This window comes from Aythya ferina (genome assembly GCF_964211825.1).
Source record: "Aythya ferina genome assembly, chromosome: 2".
In the NCBI taxonomy this organism is placed as follows: domain Eukaryota; kingdom Metazoa; phylum Chordata; class Aves; order Anseriformes; family Anatidae; genus Aythya; species Aythya ferina.
This window is the reverse complement of record NC_140297.1, coordinates 63,403,319-63,430,834: the sequence shown is the minus strand read 5'-3', so window position 1 is coordinate 63,430,834 and position 27,516 is coordinate 63,403,319. Positions and strand designations below refer to the sequence as shown.

Genomic DNA, 27,516 nt, shown 5'->3' with positions numbered 1-27,516 from the left:
CTTGTTTATTCTCCACACCCCACTGCTGCATTAGCAAGAGCTCTCTCCTAAAGCACCAAAGAAGGTTCAGCCTTTCAAACTGTTTAATTGACTGAAGATTAATACTTCTCAATGAAAGATGTATCAGCTTATGTTTGCAGTCTGCTGTTGGTGGACAGAACGAGAAATCTACCTTCATGTCATTATTTTTTTTTTATTATTTTTTGACTGATTTTGCAGGTCGATTACTGTTGTGGCAAAACAAAATGCACACAGGGTACAATATCCTTTCAGCAGCCCTGAATGGAGCATGTTCTTGAATATCAGAACAGTGCTGTGGTAAATTGCCTCTTTATTTATTTCAAGGTTGCATACAGAGGAGATACAACAGAGCTAACGAGACTGTGCATATATATGGGTTACATTAGTAATGAGAAACAGCTATGCTAATTAACTCTGCTCCCTAATGAAATTAAATTCATGTAGTACAATACATTTAGAATAAAGTCAATACAAAAACAAACTGTATCAGTTTCTGGTCCCTTCATTATGGCAGGATGACATAAACAATATCATGATTATCTGTTATCTTGTAACAGTAATCAGTGATAAGGATGAAGAGGGACTTTCTGTTGGTAGGCTGAGGTTGTTCCTTTTTCCACCAAAGAAAACAATAGCTTCCTTCTCTCTCTCCCTTTCTCTCCTCCAGGCTTGTAAGTTAGTGAACTATTATTATCTCTAATTTTTTAAGTTGATTTTGGAAAAATATCTTAACACATTAATTTGCACATATGAAATGTTTAAAAGCAACGTAACCTCAAAATGTAAGCTTTGGTTAGAAGCACAACATTTTTTCTCACTGAGCTAACACTTATTTTCATGATTGATACATTTGTGAGGAGGGCTGTTGATGTATCTATTCTGCTCTGTAACATTTCAGTTGGTTTGCTTGCTGGTCCTTTGGACAGTCTAGGAGACGGTCACACTGGCTCCCTTGTTGCCAGCTGGAAGGTGGCCACATGCTCTTTTCCTGGGTGCTGACCTGCCTTGTTCCACCTGGCCAGCTTGGCCTGCCTGTGCTCCTTTGCCCTGCTGCTGAAACCAGAGGTCGGCTTTGCAGGCTGGGGTAGCTAGTGGTTGTGCACTAGCCATGGACTCTGTTGGCAAAAGGCTACACGTCTGTAAGGTCTCTGCAAGTGGAGATTTCAGAGGTTGTGAATGGATTTCTTCTAATGGAGGCCAGGGTGCAGGCTCTGTTACAGCCTCAGTACTAGTGGGGTGCTCTGGAGCTGCCTGGGCTCATGGGATGAGTGATGAAGCACAGCAAGTCAGCACAGAGACCAGGTTCTCCTCAGCATTTAGGCAGTTGATGATATCAAATGGAAGAGAGGTTGACGTGATCCCAAACCCAGGATCTGCTCCAGACAGAGCTGACTACGGTGAACAGTTTATTCCTGAGTGGTGAGCAGAATCTTAGCAGACCACATAAAGTGAATTCCCATAGACCAGATTCATGAATTATTGTCTGCCGTTCACTCCATGAGCACTTCCTTAATATTGCCATTTGAATGCTCTACCAGCTCTTGACTTTGAGTGTCCTGTTTCTCCATGCACCAAGCTGAGCTGAAGCCACAAATATTTCAGTTCTTGCATGACTTCAGTAACGAATTCAATTCCATCATGACCCTCTAATACAACAAGTGCTCCAAAAATGAGAAAGATGTCAAGAAACTGTAGAATCAGCTCAGCTCTATTTTTTCATGTAAGTGGACAGAGAACACAAAATTTGGTGACACAGTCCTGGTGCATCATTATCCACTTCAAGCTGCTTAGAGACATTGACTGCACATCAATAATGTCAATTTGCCCCCGTACTAAGTGTTCCTTGTTCAGAAGGGACTGGTCAGCAAGCCGTTCAGCCAAATGCTACCTTCTTTTTTCCTGGCAGACTGTACAGAAGGATTTGAAGAGCTCAGTGGCATCTCTGGTGATGTTTACATAGTTAGATGACAAGTGTTTTACGACATGAATGTGTCCACCATGGCCAGTTGCCATATGTGCTTTTTTGATGTTATCATACGTATCCTTAATGCTCACAAAATATGTGGGAGATTCCTCTTTTGTCTGCCTTCTCTTAATCAGTTTCTCAGTGTCTCCACATTATAGAATTTCACATCTGAAATGAAGGAAAAAGGAAACTCTTCATTAGCCGTAAAGCTGAATCTCTTAAGGGGAAAAAGTAGCAATGTATACACTTACAGTTAAAAAAAAAAAAAAAAAAAAAAAAAAGAGAGAAAAAAAAAGGGTGGACTCTCCATATTTACTCTGCAAGCAGATAGTATTCATGTCTTGACTTTGACCTGGGATTTTGGTTTGCCTTTTCTATTTCAGCAGTAATTACATAATACTCTGTCTTCAGGATCATGTACTCTGAGCATTTCTATTGGATCTTGTAAAGTTCTTTAAATTTAACTTCAAAGTCCTGAGACATCTTCAGAATGTATTACTTAGCAAGTAGAGGAATCTGATCCAAGTACCTCCTTTTATGTACAACTGTTTTTGCACCAATTGCTGACGAATTGCTACAGTCATATTATGAAACCAGTCATTCTGCAAAATGACTAAAATCTTCAGTCATTTCTCAAAATGACTTTAAATTATTTTGCAAAATGACAAAATAGTAGGCAGGTATTATGCAAAATGTCTAATCTCTGTCTTTTTAAAGTTATTAGCTTAAAAGACAATAGAAATAGTTTTGTTTAATTTTTTCCCCATGCTATATAGAAATACACAATAAATCACAGAACAAATGCAGATTTCTATAACAGAGACTATTGTGAGGTCATTTATGCTTTGTAAAATTTGCATCTGTTTTTAATTATTTTCTTTCACTAGACTGATATTTGAAGCACCTGACCTTCCCTACTAGAACAATATGGATGGTCATTTCATGAAATATTAGAAACCATTAGGCATTTCAGGTGATGGTCAAATAAAGTATGGAGTTGGACAGTGGAATAAAATGAGGCCTTCTTTGCCTCAGTATTTAGCTGCAAAACCAGTTGCTCTCTGGATACCCAGTACCCTGAACTGGTGGAAGGGGATGGGGAGCAGAATGTGGCCCTCACTATCCATGAGGAAATGGTTGGTGACCTGCTACAGCACTTGGATGTAAGCATGTCGATGGGGCCAGACGGGATCCACTCGAGGATACTGAGAGAACTGGCCTAGCAGCTGGCCAAGCTGCTTACCATCATCTATCAACAGTCCTGGCTATCGGGGGAGGTCCCAGTTGACTGGTGGCTAGCAAACATGACGCCCATCTACAAGAAGGGCTGGAGGGTAGACCTGGGAAACTATAGGCCTGTTAGTTTGACCTCAGTGCCAGGGAAACTCAGGGAGCAGATTTTCTTGAGTGTCATCATGCGGGATTACAGGGCAACTAGGTGATCAGGCCCAGTCAGCATGGGTTTATGAAAGGCAGATCCTGCTTGACGAACCTGATCTCCTTGTATGACAAAGTTACGCACTTGGTGGATGAGGGAAAGGCTGTGGATGTGGTCTACCTTGACTTCAGCAAGGCTTTTGACACCATTTCCCACAGCATTCTCCTCAAGAAACTGTCTGCTTGTGGCTTGGACTGGCGTATGCTTCTTTGGGTTAAAAACTGGCTGGATAGCTGGGCCCAAAGAGTTGTGGTGAATGGAGTCAAATCCAGTTGGAGGCCGGTCACTAGTGGCGTTCTCCAGGGCTCAGTACTGGGGCTGGTCCTCTTTAATATCTTTATTAGTGATCTGGATGAGGGGATCGAGTGCACCCTCAGTAAGTTCGCAGATGACACCAAGTTAGATGCGTGTGTCAATCTGCTTAAGGGTAGGAAGGCTCTGCAGGAGGATCTGGATAGGCTGGACTGATGGGCTGAGGTCAACTGTATGAAGTTCAACAAGGCCAAGTGCTGCGTCCTCCACCTGGGGCACAATAACTCCAAGCAGAGCTACAGGCTGGGAGATGAGTGTTTGGAAAGCTGCCAGGTGGAGAAGGACCTGGGAGTATTGGTGGATAGTTGGCTGAATATGAGCCAGCAGTGTGCTCAGGTGGCCAAGAAGGCCAACTGCATCCCGGCTTCCATAAGAAACAGTGTGGCCAGCAGGGCTAGGGAAGTGATTGTCCCCCTGTACTCAGCTCTGGTGAGGCCGCACCTCGAGTACTGTGTTCAGTTTTGGGCCCCTCACAACAAGAAGGACATTGAGGTGCTTGAGTGAGTCCAGAGAAGGGCAACAAAGCTGGTGAGGGGTCTGGAGAACGAGTCCTATGCGGAGTGGCTGAGGGAGCTGGGCTTGTTCAGCCTGCAGCAGAGGAGGCTCAGGGGCGACCTTATTGCACTCCGCAGGTACCTTAGAGGAGGCTGTAGAGAGGTGGGGGTTGGTCTATTCTCCCATGTGCCTGGTGACAGTTCGAGGGGGAACGGAGTAAAGTTGCACCAGGGGAGGTTTAGGTTGGATAATAGGAAGAACTTCTTTACTGAGAGGTTTGTGAGGCATTGGAATGGGCTGCCCAGGGAAGTGGTTGAGTCACCATCCCTGGAGGTATTTTGAAGACGTTTAGATGTAGAGCTTAGTGATATAGTTTACTGGAGGACTTGTTAGTATTAGGTCAGAGGCTGGACTAGATGATCTTGAGGCCATTAGGCATTTCAGATGATGGCCAAATAAATTATAGAGTTGGACAGTGGAATAAAATAGCCAGTATTTTCTGAAATGCATTAAACCTTCAGTCATTTAATGTAGTAAGTTGCTGAAACAGTCATTTCATGAAGGAACAACAAATTTCCATTCTTTTTTTTTTTTTTTTTCAGAATAGTTGCTTCCACAGTATCATCATAATACATACAGATTGCATGCCATTTGGGCTTAAACTTCTGAAGGCCAGTTAACTTCAGGAATAATTTATTCTTGCAAGTTGAATTTAACTTGCAGGCTTCTTTTTGTTATGTCAGACTTCATAATGCTTTTTTCCAGTGTAGAGATACATTTCCAGTCCTGAATAGATACTGATTAAACTGCTCCTTCTATAGCAAAGGATGGGAACTGCAACAGAAGTAGGGAAAGTAGGTTGGTGTCTGTCTCCATGCATGTGGAGTTCACACACTCATGTTTCTCTGTACACAGCTCCCAGACACACAGTCTCTCCCATTCTCCAAGGATATGATTCAAGATTGTCCACCATAGGATTTTCCAGCAATTCTAATACACTCTTTGTTGTCTTTTCTTATTTTCTTATTTTTTCCCATGCTCCTGTAGCACTTGACTAGTGAAATCTCTGTAGTCTTTACCTCTTCTGAAGAAAAGCTTTGGGAAGACAAAGGGCTATCTGCAGTTCTTATAGCATGTGCTTCTGCATCTTTGTTAGTGGTCACGATGCCACCACTAGTACATTTTCCCTGCCTCAGCCTTTGTCAGGTTGTTGTGTTTCTCTCTGTTGCAGACTTCTAAAATAGATTAGACATTGTGGGGTCTTTTCCATCAGTGCCATTCCTTTAGTATGCTACTTCTGTAGAGGCAGAAGTCAGGGTCCTGCTTCCCAAGTTCAGATGAAGGATTCAGACACACTGTTGAATTTCTACGTTAACATTAGTCTTAACTCTTGTCAGCGCTGGGCAGGTGGTCTTTCTTTACCATGATACCACTACAGATAGGGTTGCCTGTGGATTTGAGCTGTGCCGCCCAGTTAGTTGCATGTTACACTGCTCATCTCTGAGCCTAGCACCATTTCCATTATAGATATATATATTATATAATGCAGTTATACTTCAGGGAGTGGATTATGTATATTATCCTTATAGGTATTTTTCTTTTCAATAAAAAATCTTATTTATTAAGCAACTGTTTGCAGGTGGAGAAAATTGTCTTACTAAGTAACCGAAAATTTAGTTTCATTTCATGAAGTTTCTGGCTGGGAGTTCAAACTGGTGTTTTATTAATGACTCCTTGGCTTTTGAAACCAGCCCTTGTCACCAATCAAGCTCTATCCATAGTGTTTACTTACAGGGAGAGTGTAAACAAAGTACTGTTTCTCTTGCAGCTATGGAGATCCCCCCTTTCTCTAACAGCACTGCTAGTCCAATATGTCCTGGTCCTTGGAACCATAGGGAAATGGAAATGGAAATGGAAATGGAAATGGAAATGGAAATGGAAATGGAAATGGAAATGGAAATGGAAATGGAAATGGAAATGGAAATGGAAATGTCAGGTGATGTGGGTCTGTGAAAAACTGCCTGGAAAGAAAAAATCCGGAGCCTAAGAGGGATGAGAAAAGTAGGACTAAACTCTGGCAAATACCCCAAACCAACATTGCTGCAAAACCCAAGCTTGCTGTGTTTATCCTTGCATCAACATGGTTTTGAATGGCGCACTGGTGAACTAGGGAGGGAACAGATGTAATTGAAAGCAATGCAGGAGAAGAATCCCAACCCTATGGACTGGCAATGTGGAAGTGGGATTATGGAGCAGTGGAGGTCAAGTTTGTTCCTGTCAGTGAGAGTTGCACTTTTGGCAACATTAAGGATTCAATAAACAACATGAGATGAAGTCCAGAGGCACAGTCTATGTTTGGCAGAAACATACATATATTCTGCCTTCCTACCCTCTTCCCCAACACCTTTTCCAAGGCCTATGCCCTCTATGTTCTTCTGTAGTAGAGCTTTTTTTTTTTTGCTTTTTTTTTTTTTTTGCTTTTTTTTTTCTTTTTTTTTTGGTCTTCTGTGGACTGGCTTTTGCATATTTGCAACTCCCCACCACTGCCTCCACCATCACTGTTCACAGGAGCTGCTTGGCTACATTTCAGATGCTGCTCTGGCCTTGTCTATGCTTTTGTTTTTAGGAGCTTTTCAGAGATTTTTTCCATGGCATTGCTTAGCAGCACCTCCAGTTCCTCCTCAGCTCCTGCAAGGAGAGTGAGCAGGAAGGGTGCCCAGGAGGGTGGGAGAGAACAAGAAGCTGTTGAGGGGTGAAGCAGGGGGAGGCTGGAGGGAGCAGTACTCAGTCGTCCCCACAGGCCCTGTCAGCACCCTTGCTGGAAGCACCACTTCCATCACCAACTGGTAGTGCAATTCCCACCAGTGTTAACCAAGACTTCATTCTTTTTGGATAGGAGAAGGCTTTCTCTGCTAGACTCACAATGTGAGATGAGTGGCAGATGTAAAGTTTGTCTAGATAGTCCAATAGAAATCATGACTTAATGCCAACTAGTATCACCAACTCAAAGCATAGAATTATATCCCTTTAATTCTGCTCATTAGCATCACAAATTAACATTAATATTATTAGCATCCATTTCTATTTGGAAAAAAAAATAAAAACTCTGTCTGTCTTTTTTTCTGTGATGCCATGGTGCAGGGTGTTGCAAACATGTACATTTTTACAAGAATTAAACTACTTGTGATTTTAACGCGTTAATGAACCAGATCAGTTAAGCTCAATGGTCAAGATGTGCTGTTTGAAAATATGTGTTTTATTTTTCAAACTTTTTGAGCAAATAGATATTTTGTGTGTTAACAACTTTATTGCAAAAAAAAGGTTTATAATATAGTGTTACAAAGGTATGCAGTGCCTACAGAATGCATGTAAGACATTTCCATCCACCAACAAGGTTGCTATAAGAGGAAATATAAATGTATCATAGAATAACTGAATCTCCTGAGTTGGAAGGGGCCCACAGGGATCATCAAATACAACTCCTGGCTCCGACCAGGACCACCCCAAAATCAAACCCTATGTCTGAGAGCATTGTCCAAATACTTCTTGAACTCTGACAGGCTCAGTGCTGTGACCACTTCCTTGGGGAGCCTGTTCCAGTGCCTGACCACCCGCTGGGTGCAGAACCTTTCCCTAACCCCCAGCCTGACACTCCCCTGCCCCAGCTCCATGCTGTCCCCTTGGGTCCTGTCGCTGTCCCCAGAGAGCAAAGCTCAGCGTCTGCCCCTCTGCTCCCATCCTGAGGGAGCTGCAGGCCGCCATGAGGCCTCCCCTCAGCCTGCTCTACTCTGGACTGAACAGACTAAGTGACTTCAGACTCTCTTCGTATGTTTTGCCCTTTAGACCCTTCACCATCTTTGTAGGCCTCCTTTGGACACTCTCTAATGGTGGATGGCCTTCCTCACATTGTGGTGCCAAAACCTGCACACAGTACTTGAAGTGAGGTGGCTTTTTTCTGCCAGGGCACACTGATGACTCCCGTTCATTTTGCTGTTGACCAGAACCCCTCAATCCCTTTCCATGGGGCTGCTCTCAACTTCTCATTGCCCATTTTATATGTATAGCTGGGCTGCCCCATCCCAGGTACAAAGTCCAGTACTTGCTCTTGTCAAACTTCATATGGCTGGTGACTACCCATCTTTGCAGTTTGTCAAGATCTTTCAAGATCTGCAAGACCTTTCTACCCTTAAGGGATTCAACAGCTCTTTATAATTTAGTGTCATCTATAAGCTTAACTATTATGCATTAAATTATGTAGCCTAGAGAAAAAGGAGGCTTAGGGGAAGCAACAAGCAATAGGACAAGAGGAAATAGCCTCAATTTGCACCAGTGGAGGTTTAGGTTGGATATTAGGAAAATTTTCTTCACTGAAAGGGTTGTAAATCATTGGAACAGGCTCCTCAGGCATGTAATTGAGTCACCGTCCCTGGAGGCGTTCAAAAGATGTGTAGATGTGTTGTTTAGGGACATAGTTTAGTGCTAGAATTGGCAGTGCTAGGTTAACAGTTGTATTTGACAGTTTCAGAGATCTTTTCCAACCTAAATGATTCTATGATTCTATGTCCTGCATCCAGATCATTTACATAAGCATTGAAGAGAACTGGCCCTAAAATGGAGCCCTGGGGAATCCCTCTAGTGACTGACCACCACCCTGATATAACCCCACTTACTATAACTTTTTGATCCCAATCATGTCTTCTGCTGCAGGGTAAAACTGCTTAACATACTTTTAAACCAAAAATTTATTGCTTTTTTAATGACACATAATTAACTGGCAGTCAGTGAACTACACATTCAAACTGATTCATTCCATGTTTTAAATGTCTCTGTAGTTCCTCAATTACTGTTTAATCTGGCTGGTGGTCTACTTTGTTTTAACATAATTATTTTGGGGCAAACACTTTCTCAGTCAGTTTTGTCTCAAATTCACATACACTGTAAACTCTCACATCTCCCTCTGTTAATCAGCTGTTGTGATTCAGGCACTTTGTCAAGGGTGGGCCATGTGAGTATCCCCACAAATCTCTTGTGTTATGAACTTCAGTTGTTTCCAACTTTTGTTGTTATATAGCAGTACTCAGTCTCTGACCTGAAAATACTTTCTCATAATCAAACCTCCTAAGGGATATAGTGGAGCCTGAAGCAGAAAGGAAGACAAGGAAGAAAGAGATGGAATCCTGTCTGATGATTCCTGATGGGAACCATCTTGGACATTGGTCTTTGTTGGGGACAAAAGCAATGAGCATGGCAGTAAGATCATACAGGTACAGCAAGATATACCAATTGTTATTTTATTGCTGTCTGATGAGCAAGAGACGTTGAAGTAGAAAGAAGTAGAAAGAAGTTTCACCAATATTTTATGCTTGCAGGCAATAAATAAGAAATGTATGTGGAAAACAATATAGATCTTTGAATTTCAAAAATGCAGTCCTTAATTCCCTAGAAAAACTTTGTGTGTGTGTGTTTCTACATACTTTGCGAGTTGTCTTAAGTCTCATTCTAGTGCCTCAGATTTCACAAAACTTGATCTAAAAGAAGGAAAATCTGTGAGCCATGGGCTCATGCCACTTCTCCCCACTCCTCAAGGTGTATCCACAACTCACTAGGTATCGCTGTGAGGAGATCCCAGAGGCAGACCTCCAGTTTACAAGCTGAGATGTGGGTGGTGGATCACCCCATTTTCTGGGCGGAGGAGATGTGCAGAGCCCTGCATGAGTGTGTTATGTTGTTTCCAGGGCCCACCACGACTTTCTGGGAAGTGGGTTTGCTCCATCTGTCCAGCACCATGCTCCACCAGTCTGCGTGCTGCAGGTGGTTGGTGCTAGCAGCAAGGCAACCTGCTTCGAAGCACAGCCACATTTTGCTTGAAGAGGCGGCTTCCGCTCAGCACAAATGACAGGAGATCCAGGCAGCTGAGCGCAGTCAGACTTAAAAAAACTTCATTGTAGCTTTCTAACTGTTCATAGTCATTCACATGCCGTATGTAGTAGGCCCTAAAGAGATGATAGGGAAGGAAGCAAATTATGATGACACAGATGAAAATCAAGTTCTTCACCTGGGCCCAGAACTCTTGGTGTGACCAGAGGGAGGTGGAGAATTTTCTTGACACTTTTATCAGAATGAAAATCTGCAAGCTCAAGAGAATACAAGTAATACAGGCGACAGCCACAATTACTAGGTAGTTCAGGATTTTCACACTGTCCTGCTGTAGCTCTTTGTGGAACTTAAAGCATGTTTTATTATCATATGTCCCTGAGCGTCCGTACTCAATGCAGAAGAGTGGCACCACAAAGACAATGACGAAGATCCACACGGCAATGCTTGCGGCAATGGCATGCAGCTTCCTATAAAACTCTACCTTATCCTTCCATTGAAAAAAGATCAGCCACCGTATCACCAGCGTAATCACATAGAATAGGAAGGTCAGGTACATGTGGAGGTGCACCATAGCACTCACCATTTTGCAGAATGGCATCTGGAAGACCCACTCCTTGTTGACATAGTAGTGCAGGCGGAAGGGCACTGTGAGGAGAAGGAGACCATGCACCACAACCAGGTTAACGATGGCTGTAGTGGTCACAGACAGAGTGTTCATCTTGACCAGCACAAATGACATTGCAATGGACCCTATCCCACCTCCAGCAAAGGCAACTGAGTAGACAGTAATCAGGATGGCACTCACGGAGTTCGTGTGGGTGAAGGAAGAGGAGGAGCCATTGTTAGCCATATTTTCTTCAGTCATATTCCTGAAATCTTCCTTGTACATATTCTAAAAATGAAAGAATACATAAAGACTGGGTAAGAGTACTAGTGTACAGAGCCCATCTGAAATGCCAGCAGAGCTTTCCATCTGGCTCTTACTCAAGGAGTAAACGTGGATTCTTACACATGGAACAATCTGTAATGGTTATTCAAACATCTCCCAGTCTAGAGAAACCAAGCTGAGAAGGTTGGGAGGAGGAACTGCTGTAGTAATTGAGATGTTACCACACCCTTAAGCATGAATTAGTAGTAGGTGAAAATAAAAGATTCTTAGAGAAATCATGATTTTGTTTTTGAGCTGTGTTCTCAGTTTACTTCTCTTATGATCATTTCCATTGTTCTTCAGCAAACATCAGAGATACTGTTTTAATTCTGCTACTCATTCATCAATTTGTTTATTTGAAGCACAAATCTGCCCTTCCCAGAGCCAGAAAATAACCATATGCTGTTCTATCAAAGCTACAAATTTTGTCTGCTACAGTGTGCTGGGTTTTGCACACATTTCAGTCAATTCCTTCTCCATGGACAGGACATCTGAGTAATGGATTAAATAGCATGGATACTCAGGCTCAGTGGAGATTCTGCTCAGATCCTGCTAGCCTGAGCAGCATGTGCAGTGCTGTCCCGGTGCTCAGGGCCCTTTCACTCTAATGTGTGGGGACAGGGTGTTACAAAATATTAGAAAATGCTAGAAAAGGCCATCTTGGGTTAGTGCAAATGAGCTTTCCTGTCTGGAACTGATGGAGGCTAACTGAAAGTTAGCGAAAAGTTTAATACATATGCCATATGTTTTTAATATAATGCTTCTGCAAAGAGAGATTAAATACAATTTTGATTATTCTAAATGTATTTTCTGTTAGTATTTTTAAGTATTATGAGAGTATGTGGGAGAAGAAAAGTTCAGGTGGGGTGTCATACTGAAGCTTGTTTGCATTTATGAAGGTATCAAGAGGATGTCCACGCTACAGTCACAGAAAGAAAGCTGGAAAAAATGAACAATTCTGGGGTCTGTACTATCCTGGTTATACTGCTAATGCAACCTGAAAAATCTCATTTAAAACTGGCTCTAGTATATCTTCCATTTCACCTGTGAATCCTGCAATACAAGGTTTTCTTCCTGGGTGAGTTTTTGAAATCTTTTATTTTAATATGACAATGATATTAACTTCACAAAGTTGTATTTATACCTCTTTGTATGACTGGTATTTCGCCTTGTTTTCATAAATAAGTTGGGAGGGAAAAATGTTATTTAGCATTTCTCTCTCTTGTGGAAAAGAGGAAACACCTGTAACATTTTTATAAACTGTTTTTGCTCACAGTGAGGCATTAATATCTGATATGTCTCATATTTTTATTGTTCTTTAGCAGTATTTCTAGGCATTTGCCACTACAGAAATCAAAATCTCTTTACACTTTGAAAAATCAGTTATTCTCTGTTTATCCTAATGCAACTAAGACTTCAGATATGTTATCGTATTCAACATAAACAGAACTGCCATAGCTTAAGTAGTATATGGTGTTTGTTGGTATATACTGACCTTTTCTGTTTGAAAAAGTCATTCTGAATTTCATGGATAACTAAGTGCAGTGCATTATGAGAAGTAAAATGACATGCAATGAAAGAGCTTCTTCTTAAGGATGCTGCTTATTGGCACATTGCAGTTCTTGCATCAGAAACCATAGAAGTTCCTTCCAGTTTTGTTCTCGTTCCTGAGATGTGTTTGTTTCAGCCTCACACCATGAAAGCCAGAAGTCATTAGCAATAGCTACTCATCGGTTTATCAAGCTGTTAAACTTTAATTTGAAAAGATGTCCCTAAAAAGTGGCATTATCACACTGTTTTAATTTAAAATACATATTTAAAGTTTTAAAAGTGTCACAGCCCTAAAAGCAACAAGCTGCAAATGCAGGTACATGTTAGCAGCCACACAGCAATGATGTGCTTGTAGAGAAAGGACCTCTCGTGGTCACTGTCCAGCAAAGAAACTTGATCTGAGACAGGAAGGAAAAGATACGCAGAAGTCAGATAACTGATATTATCCTCATGTAGTCCTATTAGGTGAACAGCAAGAAACCTATTTGTGTCTACAAAAAAATCAACCTAGACAGTGAAATGCAGGCTTCTGCAGAATTCCACAGTCATTGCTAAGTCCCTTTGTTGTAAGATTCTGCAGGAGATCTCATTTTCCTTAATCTTCAGGAAAAAGTTACCAGCAGATATTATATAGGAAATAAGCTTATCAGCTCGCCACTACTACAGACATCCAACCGAAATGTCATTGTGTGATGATACAGAGTGTTTGACACTCTGGATGACACAGGATGTTTCACAGAGGAGATGCTGCTTTCTGGTAAGATAAGGCTTCCTATTGTGCTGACACTCACATAGCTACAGCCCACTGACCTGCTTTACAACCAACACATTCTTTGGCCAGTATTTCACAGAATCACAGAATCATTTAGGTTGGAAGAGACCTCCAAGATCACCTAGTCCAGCCTCTGACCTAATACTAACAGTCCCCACTAAACCATATCACTAAGCTCTACATCTAAACGTCTTCAAAATACCTCCAGGGATGGTGACTCAACCACTTCCCTGGGCAGCCCATTCCAATGCCTCACAAACCTCTCAGTAAAGAAGTTCTTCCTATTATCCAACCTAAACCTCCCCTGGTGCAACTTTACTCCGTTCCCCCTCGAACTGTCACCAGGCACATGGGAGAATAGACCAACCCCCACCTCTCTACAGCCTCCTCTAAGGTACCTGCGGAGTGCAATAAGGTCGCCCCTGAGCCTCCTCTGCTGCAGGCTGAACAAGCCCAGCTCCCTCAGCCACTCCGCATAGGACTCGTTCTCCAGACCCCTCACCAGCTTTGTTGCCCTTCTCTGGACTCACTCGAGCACCTCAATGTCCTTCTTGTTGTGAGGGGCCCAAAACTGAACACAGTACTCGAGGTGCGGCCTCACCAGAGCTGAGTACAGGGGGACAATCACTTCCCTAGCCCTGCTGGCCACACTGTTTCTTATGGAAGCCGGGATGCAGTTGGCCTTCTTGGCCACCTGAGCACACTGCTGGCTCATATTCAGCCAACTATCCACCAATACTCCCAGGTCCTTCTCCACCTGGCAGCTTTCCAAACACTCATCTCCCAGCCTGTAGCTCTGCTTGGGGTTTTCTCCTCCAAATGTCTGTGCCTTCCTATCCCCTCCCCCTCTAACCACAGCCAGTTCAGTGATATTGCTCAAGTTTTGGAGCAAGGTTTGGTCTTCCTGTGCATGAAGTCTCTCGGTTAATTTCTGTTGTGCTTTGACCAGTAATGAGGGGCGACCACTTTATTTGAATGCCATAGCGGTTATAGAGACATCTACTGGTGCCAAGGGCACAGAGGCATTGCCAAAATAGCTACATTTTAATTTGACAAAGGAGTTAAACTGCCAAGAGGCTAGATGCTGGGTACTTTCAGAAATATGATCAGCCAAAAGATTCATGTGTATTCAAGATCCATCCGTTTTCAGGGCAGATAATGCCATTACTTTCATTTCCTGTTACTTTCTGCACAGCACAGCCCACAGAACTTCCTTGGCCTACCCTGGTCACACAGAGTATGTCATTTACAAATATGACTCAGTCTGTCAATATTTTCCCAGCAAAAGCATATTTCTTCTGACCTTTAGGAAATCATTTCTCTTTTATCCTACTGTCAATTATTCTACTGTTTTAAAATAATTATGGGCAAACTATATTTCCAGACAGAATTTGTACCAGTTCAACTTCCAGATATCATACAAGCTTATGATTTTTCCTTCGGATTCAAAAACCTTTCTCAAGTTTTGCTTTTTTTTTTTTTTTTTTTTTTTTTTCTCATTATTTAGTAGTTTTTTCATGTTTAGATTTTTTTTAAATAGATACTTAGAGAAAAGTAGAGGTGAGAGATAGCTATCTTCTCTTTGTCTCAGTCATACTTGTGGCTCCTCCCTGAAATCCTCCATGCCATCAACATCATTCTCCTATTGTTTTCTTCTTATATGAACAACTTTGCATTTCAAAGTACTAAAATGCTTCTGACTTATTAATCCAAATCAGTCTGTCACTGATTTGTCCTTTTCACTGCTCAATGTTTTCCCAAGCAGGTTCATCAGTCACCATTATGTTACATCAACATTATATCAGCATATCCAAAAATAAATAAATTAATCACATTTGTCAAAAATGATGGCACTTCTACAACCTCTGCCAAACAGTGAGCTCTACTGTCTGTATAACAAGTGTCTGCAAAATTTATCCCCCTGTATATCTGCTGAGGGACTGGCAGGCTTCACACAGATTTTCATGTGTTCTGACAGTTGGGTTCTGCATAAGAAGCATTTACAGCCTGCATGCAGCCAACTGAGAAGTTTCATTTGAATTTCCAGGGGGAAAAAATTCAATTCAAATGAAAGATTTCTATTTTTGACAGACTTAATAAAATGGAAAAAAGAATGTTTGTCAAAACTGACATCTCTGCATCAAAGTAAACTACATTGGTAGCAGTACAAAAGACAAATATTTAACAAAAACCCATTTAAAATGTGCATTTGTTTCATAAACATCATCATTTAGTCTCAGAGCTGCTTTCTGTTGAGCATTGTAATTGCTTTTCAATTTACTCTCATTCTATGCCATGTTATGGTAATGTATGCAATGCCACTAGAATAATTGCAGTATTCTCTTGATTTCAAAATTACTACACACACCTGAATTTTGAAGTATAAATGTCTGCTTAAAGTAAAACATAATATATTTAAATATGAAACATATATTTACCCTGTATTTAGATACTGATTTTTTTTCAAACAACATTTAGTGATTCCTCTAACTCATTTACTTATGTCCTGTAACTGTGTCATCAGATTGGTATTATAAAACTACTTTTTAGTCTCTTGAAGAATGAATGGGATGAAAAACCTATGTTGAGTCCTCTTTTGTTTGATATTTTCACTGTTTTTACACAAAAATGGAAACCATGGAACCTTCCTAATGATTTACTATTCAAGCTGTATCATACTGAAGAGAACAAATGTAACCTTCTGGTCTTCATAGGTATTGGATGATACCAAACACATGCTCAAAGATGGATGAAAACCAAAAGAATTAACTCCTACTTTTAGGAGGCAGTGCAGAGCTACAGGATAGCATTACAAAAAAAGATTGAAGCAATGTCTTCCTGTACTAGGAAATTACAAACATAAATGATGAAAATAGTTGTGCAGGACAGCTTTAGAAGGAGTTCATAACAAAACAACTAGAAAAATTGATACTTTTTTTGAAGATGCAAACCCATTTTAACAGCATTGCAAACCAAGTCTTTTGTTCATTCTGTGTATACATACACATTAGAGTTTCTCTCCACTCTTCAAGTGTTATTTACTCAGCTCTTCACTTCATGTAAGCTCAAAGAACAAAAAGGAAAACACCCGCTATTTTATAGTGCCATTGCCTTGCTTCTTTCTTTGAACCCATGACAAAGCAACAACCGTGGGCCTTCAGCTATGGGAGGGCAGGGCTGTCCATAAGCACGCAACCTCAGGAAGATTTTGGTTGCATTCCTTGTGAAGGAAGAAAGGGGAGAAGAAATGCTCCCTTGGCTGTTACTATCCTTGCATGTTACTATCCCCTACCCCTCATCCGATACCATATCAGAACAGGTCTTTGGAGAATTTAACACAAGATCTCCTAATTTACAGCAATTTCTTAGACTTTGGAAGTCTTCAAAGCTTCCCATTTCTGAGCAGCTATATTCTGCTGCTTAAAATAATCAAGTCTACACGCATACATAAGCCTCACAGACCACAGAGATGCTTGTTTGGAAGGTTATTGCCCAGGGTAGAAGGGATTATTTGAAAAAATGTTTTGATAACCCAGGAGTACAGGAGCAAAATATGATCTATATTGCACCTGACAAAGTGTGGATTAACCATATCTATGGATATGGTTAAAGTCTAGACATCACAGTGAAAACAGTGAAACAAAGTGCATGCTATAGCCCAGCACCTTTTCTCCACCCTTCTGTCTGCCAAGACTGTAGTTTGGCATCTGGATCTCTTGGGACTTGGTGATACTGCCATATGTATCACCAAGGTGATACATATCAGGTGATACTACCTGAGCAGTGCTGGCAAAATGAAACTAGGAGATTTTAGTAAATAAATATTAGCCATGTCAGCATTGAGAACTCATTGGAAGTGGTGGTTATTGTGTGGTGCATATAGTAAAAGATGACTTACTGCAGGACTGAATCTCTGTTATGAGTCTGTGCAAGGACAATTTTACCCTCCTGCAGGCTTTACTCATTTCTGCCAGGACACAGTTATATTTGAGTACAATACTTTTGAAAGCAAGGGTATTAACATTCAATGTTTAGATATAGTCTTACATAAGAACATTTTAACTGACTACATCCTATTGCTTCACATTTTGTTAAAAAACACAAGGGACATACTGTTCTGTGGTACTTCACAACAGGTTGCTATGTGTTGGAGACCATCTTTTTGCATTTCACAATTCTAACAGTGGTTAACAGTAAAAGAGATATTGAGTTAATATTAAAAAGTGACAAAAACAATAATACTTAGCTCTTACCTAGTATCTTTCTTCAGTTGATCTCAAAGCTCTGTTAAAAGGCATACCTACCATTCTCCCCATGCTACAGCTGAAAAGTTGAAGCATCTCTGGCAATGCCAGATATCCTTAAATCAAGTCCTCTGCTTTCTCAGGTTAGTCATGATGTCTTGGGTTCTTGTAGGTCTTGTTCTAGAAAAAAATACAGGCCAATTAATAGTGGTAAGAAAGCAAAAATATCTCAAAAATTTGTAGGTAGCATCTTAATGATTCTTTTTGGATGTTATATAATATTGTTGATAAATATAGTAAGTTGATGCATACAATATGTTTATACAGTTATATATTATTGCTGATACATAACAGTGTTGGTTTCCTAAGTGGTCATCACAAACGGGAATTTCTATGTTGAGTTCTTTCCATATGTTTGCATTCTGCAAAAAAATTACAGTTCTTTTCCTAAATCAAACTGAAAATAAATATGAAATACCAGTTTGCTCTGGGACAGACATCCTTATTATCTTTGTTTGTCTCTAAGCTGAAGTTAGTGTCAAGTTATAGATAGATATAAAAAGCTTAATTCACATAATTGCAATTCATTTTCCTTGCTAGATTTGATGTAATTTTGTCCAAGATTTAGCAATAGTGTCTCTGGAATATGTTTCTCTAACTGTGATTCAGAGAATAGAATTCAGACTGCTACGTTTAGATTTTCACCAGTAACATACTAAGCTGGTGACAGATCAGCTGAATTTAAACACAGGTGCTGGAAATGTACATATTTCATAAGTCTTGAGTAATTTTGGAGGGTTTGAGCAATAACCCAAAATCTTAAAGAAGAATGACAAACAGCATGTTTGCATAGTCCCATTATATCACCTATATGAGACCTTCACCTAGTTTAAATTTGCATTATAGCAACAGTTTTGTGTGTCAAGGCTGCTTAATAATAGTTGAGAACCTGTCCCAGTTTTCAAGGACTACTTGTTCTGAGATCGGAGTAGCATCAAGACTCCTTTACTCTGAATTATGTGAAAGGTCCTTGAGAAATGAAAACTATGTCTTTTATGCTCAGACATAATACATACTGTCAGTGATTTTTTCATCTGTTCTGAACTTGGAGATGTACATAGAATAACCATGGCAACACAGATGTTTTGATTTTCTGCATTTATTGTGCCAGAACTCAAGGATTTGAAGTGCTAATTCAGAAGTGGAACAAAATATTATTTTATAAATATATTAGTTTCAAAATATTATCCAAAATGCTGGTATAAATCAACTTTGCTGGACAATTGATCAGACTTCTGCTAGCTAAAAGCGTCTTTAGAAATAGCAAATTATAATGCTTTCTTTTACATTGGTGTAGCTCCCTTGCATTCATGGAAGAAACAGGTCTTCAATACTTGGTTTCTAGCCTCCTTTGTCTCTGTATGTATTCAAAGCCAGCACTTCACCTTCTGTTACATTAATAAATATAAACCTGCTTATATCAACTGAGGCATAGTCCCGTAGTGGTTTACTAGTCCTATAATAAGCCACGAGCCTGACTGTCATCTCTAACATATAATTTAAATACAGCCCAGTTCCACTTTTACTGATGGCACCTCTGATGGAGTCTGGTGGGACAGCAGATCAAGGCCCTGCTTTTTCAATTTTCCCTTTGATTTATGTCTGAATATAAATCAGCCAACTACAACATGAAGACAGTTTCCTCTGAAACCACCTTCCAAAATCCCACAGTAGAGAGATCAGGGAGTTGGTCAGATAAAACAAAGTTCAATTTCTTGATAGCTGATCTGATTTTGATCTAACTTCTCTCATGAGCTGGGGAACATACATACATACATTGCCATGTATGTTTGACTGTTGAAGAGCTGGTTTTGATAAATGTACCTGTGGACTGACAAACACCAAGCATGGTCCTACTCCTCACACCTTTTCGTAGGATGGAGTCAGAGCAGTGTCCTCAAGCAAGGGCAGTGTCTGCTTCCTAGGAAAAAGGATGAAACACAGGGAGAGCATCTTCTGCTACATTCTGTTTCCCTTACTCAAAGCCCAGACCTCAGATCCCGTCCCAGTGCCAGCTATGGACCAGGTCCTAGTTTGTAAGGCTGTTTGAATCAGTCATGAAGTTGTAATTGTGACAGGTTAATTGTAATTTATCAGTAAGCAAAAGATCAGCTGTTAATATGAATAGCTGAAAGTTAATACGTAGTTAGAATGAGTAACTTTTAGTTGTTACTAAAAAAGTTATATTTTTGACTCATATTTCTAAAGGGCCTTACTATTTGAAGCACCTGCATAGAAAGATAATAATTATCCATGAAAGGAGAAATGTTCAGTATCAGTATCAGCCAGAAACATTTTATGGATAATAGGTTTCTTAAAATGTCTCTATCTGGGTTCTGAAGTGGTTGTGATTTACAGCTGTCACCCAGGTGGTGTAAAGCATCCTACAAGAGAGAAATACTGCCTGTGACACATCTGAAAGAACATTTTGCAAAACGTATAGGGAGAAAAATGTGACTTGTAATTCCTCATTTCACACATCTTTGCACAGCAGAGATATAAATTCAAGCTCCTCTGAAAAGTGGAAATATATCTGGAGGCCTCCTCCTAGTTCCCTTTTCTAACTTAGAAACAAAACAAAACAAAACATTTTGCAATTTACTATCCCTGGGCATTGTTACTCAAAAGAAATCCACTTTAAAATACCTGAGCCAGAGTGATGTAAATAAAGGCTGTTTCCCCCTCTGTCTGTATCACTACCTTTCCCTTCTTTACAAGCAACAACATTCACCTCATTCCTTGTTGAAGAACAGTGTATCAATGAAACTGCCTCTGATTTCTATTAAGATCTTTCCCTAACCCAAATCTTTCAGTAGAGGAGTACTGCAAACAAACAAACAAACAAACAAAACCCTAAATCCACATAAAAATCTGTTGCACTTCTTCTTTAATAGGGGGAGGGGGTGTGTGAATCTTGAATCTAGAAAACGACTGTTCTAAAGCTAATAATTTGCCTTATTTTCTCCTTACATGCTTATGCTTTCTGATGGCATGCTGCTTTGGCCTCAGTGTTTATTACTGAAGATATGAGCCATCAGAACCACATGCAAAAGCTATCTGTGCAGACTTCAGTCTAAAGGGACCTTTTGAGAAGGTATCTTCTTTATTTTTAACAACGACACGTTTCCAGCAGTCTGTCACCAGCTTTAATATTATCTTGTACTGCAGGATTTTACTAGTTCGCATCTCTGGCTTCTCAGTAGTTTTTTTCTGGAGATATGCCTTTCATCAGTAAACCAGCACAGCTACTCATTTGTTATCAGAGCTTGTTCTCACCAGGATGAAAAAAAAATGGAGGGAGGAGCTGATTGACAAGGAGATGCATTGCTCCTGCCATAAGGATGGCATTAAACTGCAGAGAATGAAATCATATATGCACTACTGTGCAAATTGTATGTGTATATATACTCTTCTGAGAAGAAAAAGACATTCCCTTCACCTGAAAAGACAGTGCTCATCCTAAAATTTGTTTGAACTATGTGCTAGCCTCTCACTAACTGCCTAATGAGGCAGGTAGCATGTTTTAAATAATATTTTTTTTAATGTACAGCACAAGTCTATTGCTAATCATCCTCAAAATATTTACTGAAATTGCTAATGCTATTTTTTTCTCAGATCTTCTATTTCATATTTCATTTGATTTCTGACCACCGATGTACTACCAAATGCAGGGAAAAAAACATTTTAGTAGTGATCACTTTCCTGCTGCGTATATACATCCAAATATTTATGAAATTTGGTATGCTAAAATGTGTTTTTCATGTTGGTAGAGGAATACACCTCCCTACATTAGCCTAGATTGTCTGCATAGAAGTACAGAAAGCAAAGCTTATTGCCAATACTACTACTTTGATGCTGAAGATACTTCCCTACATCACCATAGGCATAATGAAATACATGACTTTGGTACTACAGCTGGGTAAGAGAGAAGCCTGGAATTCAGGGTCCCTGATATCTTTTTCAGAAAAGAGGAATTTACTGTAAGAGAAATGTTCTGCATTGCATTCAAAAAGTATATTCATTTGCAAGAGCCTTTCCTGACCAGCAAAGCTAAAGAATGCATAATGAAATGAAGCACTATAAGCATACAACTGCTCTATTACATCAAATTGTTTGGGCTGAAATGGCTCATTTTACTGCTAAATCTGGAGGATTCTGTGCTGAACTAATGACAAGCATTTGTGTTAGATAAAGATCTTCAGTGTATCTGCTGAAATGCGAAGCTAATTGTGTTAGGAATAAGCACATTACTGAGTCATTTTTTAAGATTTTTGCCTATTTGATGTACTGCTGAAATTCTTAAGGACGCAGCTAGAGACCAGTCAGGAGCAGCTGTAGAAACAACTAGAGTAAAGGCTGTGTGGAGCAGTACCCATATCTGCCCTTCAGCCCACTGTCTGCTTGCCTCTTAGCCTCTTTCCCTGTTTCATTGACACAAGACTCCCCAGAAAATCCTGGGGCATGCTGCTCGTGGCCGTAATGCTGTTTTACCATGATGACAGTTCACAGAATCACAGAATCACAGAATATTGGGTATTGGAAGGGACCTTTGAAGATCATCTAGTCCAATCTGCCTGCTGGAGCAGGAACACCTAAATCATGTCACACAGTTCCTGCTTCAATCTGTTTATTTGGTTTCGGAGCTGTGCAGAGCATGGTTTGCCCTGTGATGTTGCACAGAGCACCATGCCACTGGGCTCCTGCCTTGGTTGTTCTGTGGTAAAACCACCACAGACCTCTCTGTGAGAAGAAGTAAAATCACTGAATTATCAATTAACTTCCCTGCCTAACTTTCTTCTTTTCATTTCATCCAGTTTATTTGCTATAAGTACTTTATAGATTTTTGCTTGCTGAAGGACATTCCTTTATGATATTAAGAGCCCTACTAGATAGACATACAAAAAAAAAAAAAAAAAAGAAAAAAAAAAAGAAAAAAAAAAGTAAAATCCATCCTCCATCTCGAGTCAGTGGAACATGGCGGAAAGAAGGCCCAAATAGCATCAGTGTAAGTTGGTACAGCAGTTTGTGTTGCCTGTGCAGATATGATCTCTGATCTTCAACAGTATCTGTTAGACTGGACATAACAACAGACTTCATTAGCCCCACTGTAACTTATTCTCAAGTTAGGTAGTTTGTAGATATCCCAAAAATAGTTTTCCTGTTGATTTCAGTGGTTTTAAGGATTCAATGAGATTAGGAAAATAAAGCACATAGTTAATGTGTTTAATTGTGCTACTGAATTGGAAATAAGAAGCATCAACTCACTGAGGAGAGATTCCCATTGCTAGCTTTTTTTTCTCCATGCATCATCAAATCAGGATCATTACTGGAAGTGATTCAATGACTTCCACAGCTCTCACAGTGAGAGATCTCACCATTCACTGTAAAGTATCATTAACACAAAAGTGCAGATAAAACAATGCCTATTAAGTGTCCACTGCAGATTTTCCTTTATGTCTATCTTACTTTGGCTGAAACCTGTTTCCACTTAATTTTCCTTAGAAAGGAAGATTTCATTCTGTTTTGTGAGCTTACAATAAAATAATGAATTCTGCACCATGAACTATCTCCACTTTATTTTCAGATTCATGTTCCCCTAGAGAAGTTACTGGACATCTGAGCTCATCTGGTGATCATTCTCTTCCTAACCCTAAGATTATCCTCACATTACCTTAATTTCAGCTGTGTGTCAGAGAGCTCTTCTTGGTTAGAAAGAAGTCAATTAATCTTTTAAGGGGTTCCAACATTATATTTTATTATGCTTTTTTGAAGTATTTTTCCCTGAGTTTTTTTTTTTTTTTCCAGATTCAGAAGCATTCTGAGCATGAGTTTTTAGGGGCAGAAGGGTAGAATTCATTCAATTGTTCAGTATTGCATTGTCAAAAGAAGATGTGCATGTTTCCATGTGAATCTGAGGTATGTTCATAATGCAGAAGTATCTAAGCTAGCTTTAAACAGGGAGTTGATGATAGGTCTGTGTGGGTATGATGCTCCCTCTGGTCTAATTTATTCCGGTTTTCCAGACCTAGAGGCATTAGTATTTTCAATGCTTCTGTTAGGTCCTTCAAAGCTAGTTTTGTGCACTTCCCAGTTTGTGCCTGTTGGGGCTGTCATAAAAACATCCAGGTTGGCAGGGACCTCTGGAAATTTTACAGTCAAACCACCTGCTGAAAGCAGTGCCTTAGGCCAGGTTATCCAGAATCCCATCAAACCAAGCATTAACTATTTCCCGCAAGGGAGATTCCACCACTTCCGATGTTTCAGTGTTTGTCTTGAACCAGGGAGACCAAACCTGGACACAGTATCCCAGGCGTAGCCAGGCAGGTGCTAATTGGAGTGGAATAATCACACTCTTGACTGCTAGCTGTACTCTTGTTGATGCAGCACAACAAGATTTCCCCTCATAGGTGAGGGCACACTGCTGGCACACGTGCAGGTTCCCATCCACCAGGACCCTCCAGGTTGCACCCCAGTCAGTCAAACACCCTGCTTTCCCAAAACTGCTACATGGGACTAGTGTGTCCCAGGTGTGGGATTTAACATTTATCGTTGTTAACCCTCATGCTGTTCTTGTTGGCCCAACCTTCCAGCCTGTCACAATCTCTCTGCTTGGTGTTCCTTTCTTTCAGCATCTTTCAGCTTCCAATTTGGTGTCATCTTCAATCTTGCTGAGGATGCACTCAGACCTGTCAATCCTGAGTTTTTATAAAGCTATTGAATATTTTCAGAACTGACCCCTAAGGAACTCCATTTGTGACTGGCTCTTGGTTAACCACCAGCCATTAACCACCAAACTTTCCGCTTGGCAGTTTAGCCAGTTCTCTACCTAACTCATGGTCAGTCTGCCCAGTTCATATATTGCCAGCCTGACAACTGGATACTGAGGATGAGCAGGTCAAAGATCTTGCTAAATTCAAAGTAGGTGATGTCCACGGATCTCTCCTCAGCTACTTAGCAAATTGATTCATTGTGGAAGGCATCATTATAATGGCAACTAAAGACAATGCTCTTTGTAGGTTGGTAGATACTTTTCTCCTAAAGAAACAATTTTTACACCAATTTGTTCATCATTTGATAGCCATTGACCTCAAAATTTACTTCAAACAGTGCTACTTACTGCTAATATTTTCTTATATCCTCAAGAACATAACAGAACAGAATTCCAACTATTTTGTCTGGTTAGTGGCATTTTCACTTATAAAAGTGCCTTTTTCACTTACAAAATGGCAAGAAAAATCTTCTCAGACTCTAGATGTTTCTGACAACATACTGGAAAGGCTGGTAACTTTACATACCAAAATGGAGTGCAGTCCTATATTACACAATCATGCAACAAAGCAAGGTAAAATAGCCATCACGCATGCTATTGCCTACAGCATCACTTTTGAACCATGTGTGTTTTAGCAGCAGTTCTCCTAGAAAGATGTATCTGTGCTTGGCTCACAACCTGAAGAGCAGCAGAGACATATTTTTGGGGCCAAACATATGCAGCATATTCAAAGGGGTGATGCCTTTCTGTGTGTTTTAAGAACACCAGGGAGATTTAAGCTCTTATGTAGTGAGAAGCTCCTGGACAGAAGCAAGTTATTGAGGTGTTATGTGGTGCCTTCAAAGTTTACAGTCTAGTTTTACCTACTGTAGGTTGTTTGCATACTTCAGCTGATAATGTTGGCACAAAGATGAGAATTGCGAAAATACAGTTCAAAGGTGAAAAAACAAACTTGCTACTCCATATCTTCTTATCAGGAAGGGGCATAGAGCTGTGGGTTGACAATAAGGTGAGAAAAAAAAACTGCTATTGCTTTTTATCTAGAGAAGTAAAAACAACCTACTTTATATACGGTCACCCAGAAAAGTTCCAAAGTCCAAACAGAAACTATCTGAATAATATATGCGTACACCTGTGTACATCTGGTGACACAGGTCATTTTTACTGGTGTACCTTCCAATTACATTTCTCTACCCTCCAGCCACAGCCTTGTCTGATTTATCCATGTCACCTCAGTTCATGCTTTTCTTTTCCCTGATCACTGGGAAGGGCACTCAGTTGCTTTTCCTAGCTAACAAGAGAAAGATCTTTAACATCAATAACATGAAAAAAAAAACCCTGTCATCCATGATGCCTTTGTTGCTCTCCTAATAGCCTCTTGTACACAATGAGCAACAGGAAGGCAGTGATGTAAAAAACAATATCGGAGCAGATAACCAGTGGCTAAATCAGCCACCCAAAGCCTGTCAAGAAGTGGACGGTTTAGCGTCCACTAAATCACTCACCAGCCATTTTTGCTGAGTTATGTGTCTGAAATCATCAGGGAAGGTGTCCAACAGCACCACAGTGGTGCCAGATCTGCCAGCCCCCTAATTGTCAGGGGGCATTGGGACTCTCAGCAGCTGAGGTGATTTTGTAAATTTGACTCTTCATGAAAGATTATCAAAGCCTGTGAGAGAGCTAATAAAAGCAAAAATTTCCTTCTTGTTCTTTGCTTAAAGATTGACCACCCAAACCGGTAGTATTAGTCTTGTATTTCTGGCTTACATTTTCTTTTAATAAAATAATTTTGGGGAAGGATTTTTGAAGTGCAGATGCTATTTTAAAAGGACCGTGGATGCACTTCCTTCACCTCTGACTCTCATAATGCACTTTTAACTGCCTTTTACTTTGCTTCCAAAAATTGCACAAAATCTGATGTTCACAACTGCTGCAGTGAAGTAAAAACCTGAGCACTTTTAACTTCAATCTTACAACTTTTCTCCCAGCTTAAAGTGTTAAGCTTACCTCCCGAAGCTTACCTCACAAAGAACCATTAAAGTTCACCCAAATCTGCAGCCTTTTCATCTGAGTTTAATAACATTTCCATCCTCCTCTCTAAGGTGAAGGGAAAAAAATCCTCTGTTCTGCATATCTGCCTCCAATACCTCTGCTGAGTACCTTTGCAGCACTTACCTGTGGACTCTCCATGAGGACAGCAGGAGACTTGTGTCACTCTGCACAACTCACTGACTTTGCAAAGAAGTGCTGTTAAGGAACTGCAACTGCAACCAAGCTCTTTCTGCTTCCTGAAATATCACCCACTGCCCTTAAACCACGAACAGCTGACAAATGTGCTCGGACCAATTCTGATCTTCTTATGTCTAGTTGAGTTGATGTGTTTGGTTTGGTTGTTGGTTGTTTGATATATATATATTTTTTAATTCTTGTTCTATTCAATACATATTAAATATGTCTACTTATTGCAAAATATATCTGCTTGTAAGCCGTTTCAATTGCAGGAAATAGAGATGAGTACCTGCTCTGTATGTATATAGTAGTGTATTACACTACAATCTTTTTATAAATGAAAAGTATCAGCTCAGTCTCTTTATAAATGACGAGAATAAGGTATGCAAGGAGAAGGAAGTTTTGACAGGGATTTGCTTTTATCATGATCCTCTTCATTATACACTGTTGGCTGTATCCTAATTTGTATTCAATGTATATATCTACAACCAGTAATCTGGCAGAGCAGCAGAGATACATACAAAGGTCCTAGAATTCCCTCACCCCCTTTAACTTCTAGACATTGTTCACCATCAGTATTGTGGCAGGATATCTGCAATACCTGACTATGCAGGAAGTAGCAGGACAAACTCATTTCTCTTCAAAAACTTGAAGAAATGTTCCCAGGAGTTTCAGTATGAATAATAGAAGTGTTCAGAGTAAAGGTGTTTACTTTCTTCCAAATTAAGGGAACTTGGGGACATTTAAATCCAAAAGCTCATTAAATGTTCTGTTTTATCCCTTTGTCAAGATTCTCCAAGATAAAAAGCAATAGTGTGGGAAAATATAATTCAATCCCTAGCAATGTCTAACTG

General features: G+C 40.2%; 2 protein-coding genes across 25 annotated transcripts in view; one reads left to right on the top strand and one right to left on the bottom strand.

The window, feature by feature from the left end:
• The window catches only part of LOC311433166 (uncharacterized protein), a 140,345-nt gene that overhangs the window by 48,786 nt on the left and 64,043 nt on the right, over positions 1-27,516 (top strand). For 6 of the 14 annotated variants that reach the window (XM_084512021.1, XM_084512028.1, XM_084512026.1 and 3 more), the window contains exon 3: positions 11,937-12,115. The exons of 4 other annotated variants lie outside the window; for them this stretch is intronic. Coding sequence is in view for 4 of the 10 variants with exons in the window: in XM_084512020.1 (XP_084368146.1) it covers positions 23,554-23,580 (27 nt within the window). In the remaining 6 variants the exon portion in view is untranslated. Of the gene's footprint in view, positions 1-11,936; positions 12,116-22,743; positions 23,581-27,516 lie in introns of those variants that run through there. 4 more of the 14 variants (XM_084512020.1, XM_084512018.1, XM_084512029.1 and 1 more) reach the window with 1 other exon arrangement.
• Positions 315-26,768, bottom strand: GPR141 (G protein-coupled receptor 141). Of its 11 annotated transcripts, XM_084512007.1 has the most exons (6): positions 26,609-26,704; positions 19,489-19,585; positions 17,665-17,784; positions 10,869-11,001; positions 10,690-10,754; positions 10,096-10,225 (listed from the first exon to the last, which is right to left on the bottom strand). In XM_084512007.1, exons 3-6 carry the CDS (start codon positions 17,698-17,700, stop codon positions 10,199-10,201), a joined length of 261 nt encoding a protein of 86 aa, XP_084368133.1. In that variant the 5' UTR covers positions 17,701-17,784; positions 19,489-19,585; positions 26,609-26,704; the 3' UTR covers positions 10,096-10,198. The 11 variants fall into 11 exon arrangements, 10 of the variants coding, with proteins under 10 accessions (XP_084368140.1, XP_084368141.1, XP_084368139.1 ...); XM_084512014.1 differs by lacking the exon at positions 10,096-10,225 and adding an exon at positions 315-2,155 and having other exon boundaries at positions 10,690-11,001; XM_084512013.1 differs by having other exon boundaries at positions 7,468-10,754.

Coding starts and splice junctions, on each gene's coding strand:
- GPR141 (XM_084512006.1), bottom strand. CDS start 17,700: ATGCTTCAACTTTTCAGCTGTAGCATGGGGAGAATG. Junction 11,002..17,664: donor GCTGTAGCATGGGGAGAATG/GTAGGTATGCCT, acceptor TTTCATTTTTAG/AATATGTACAAGGAAGATTT.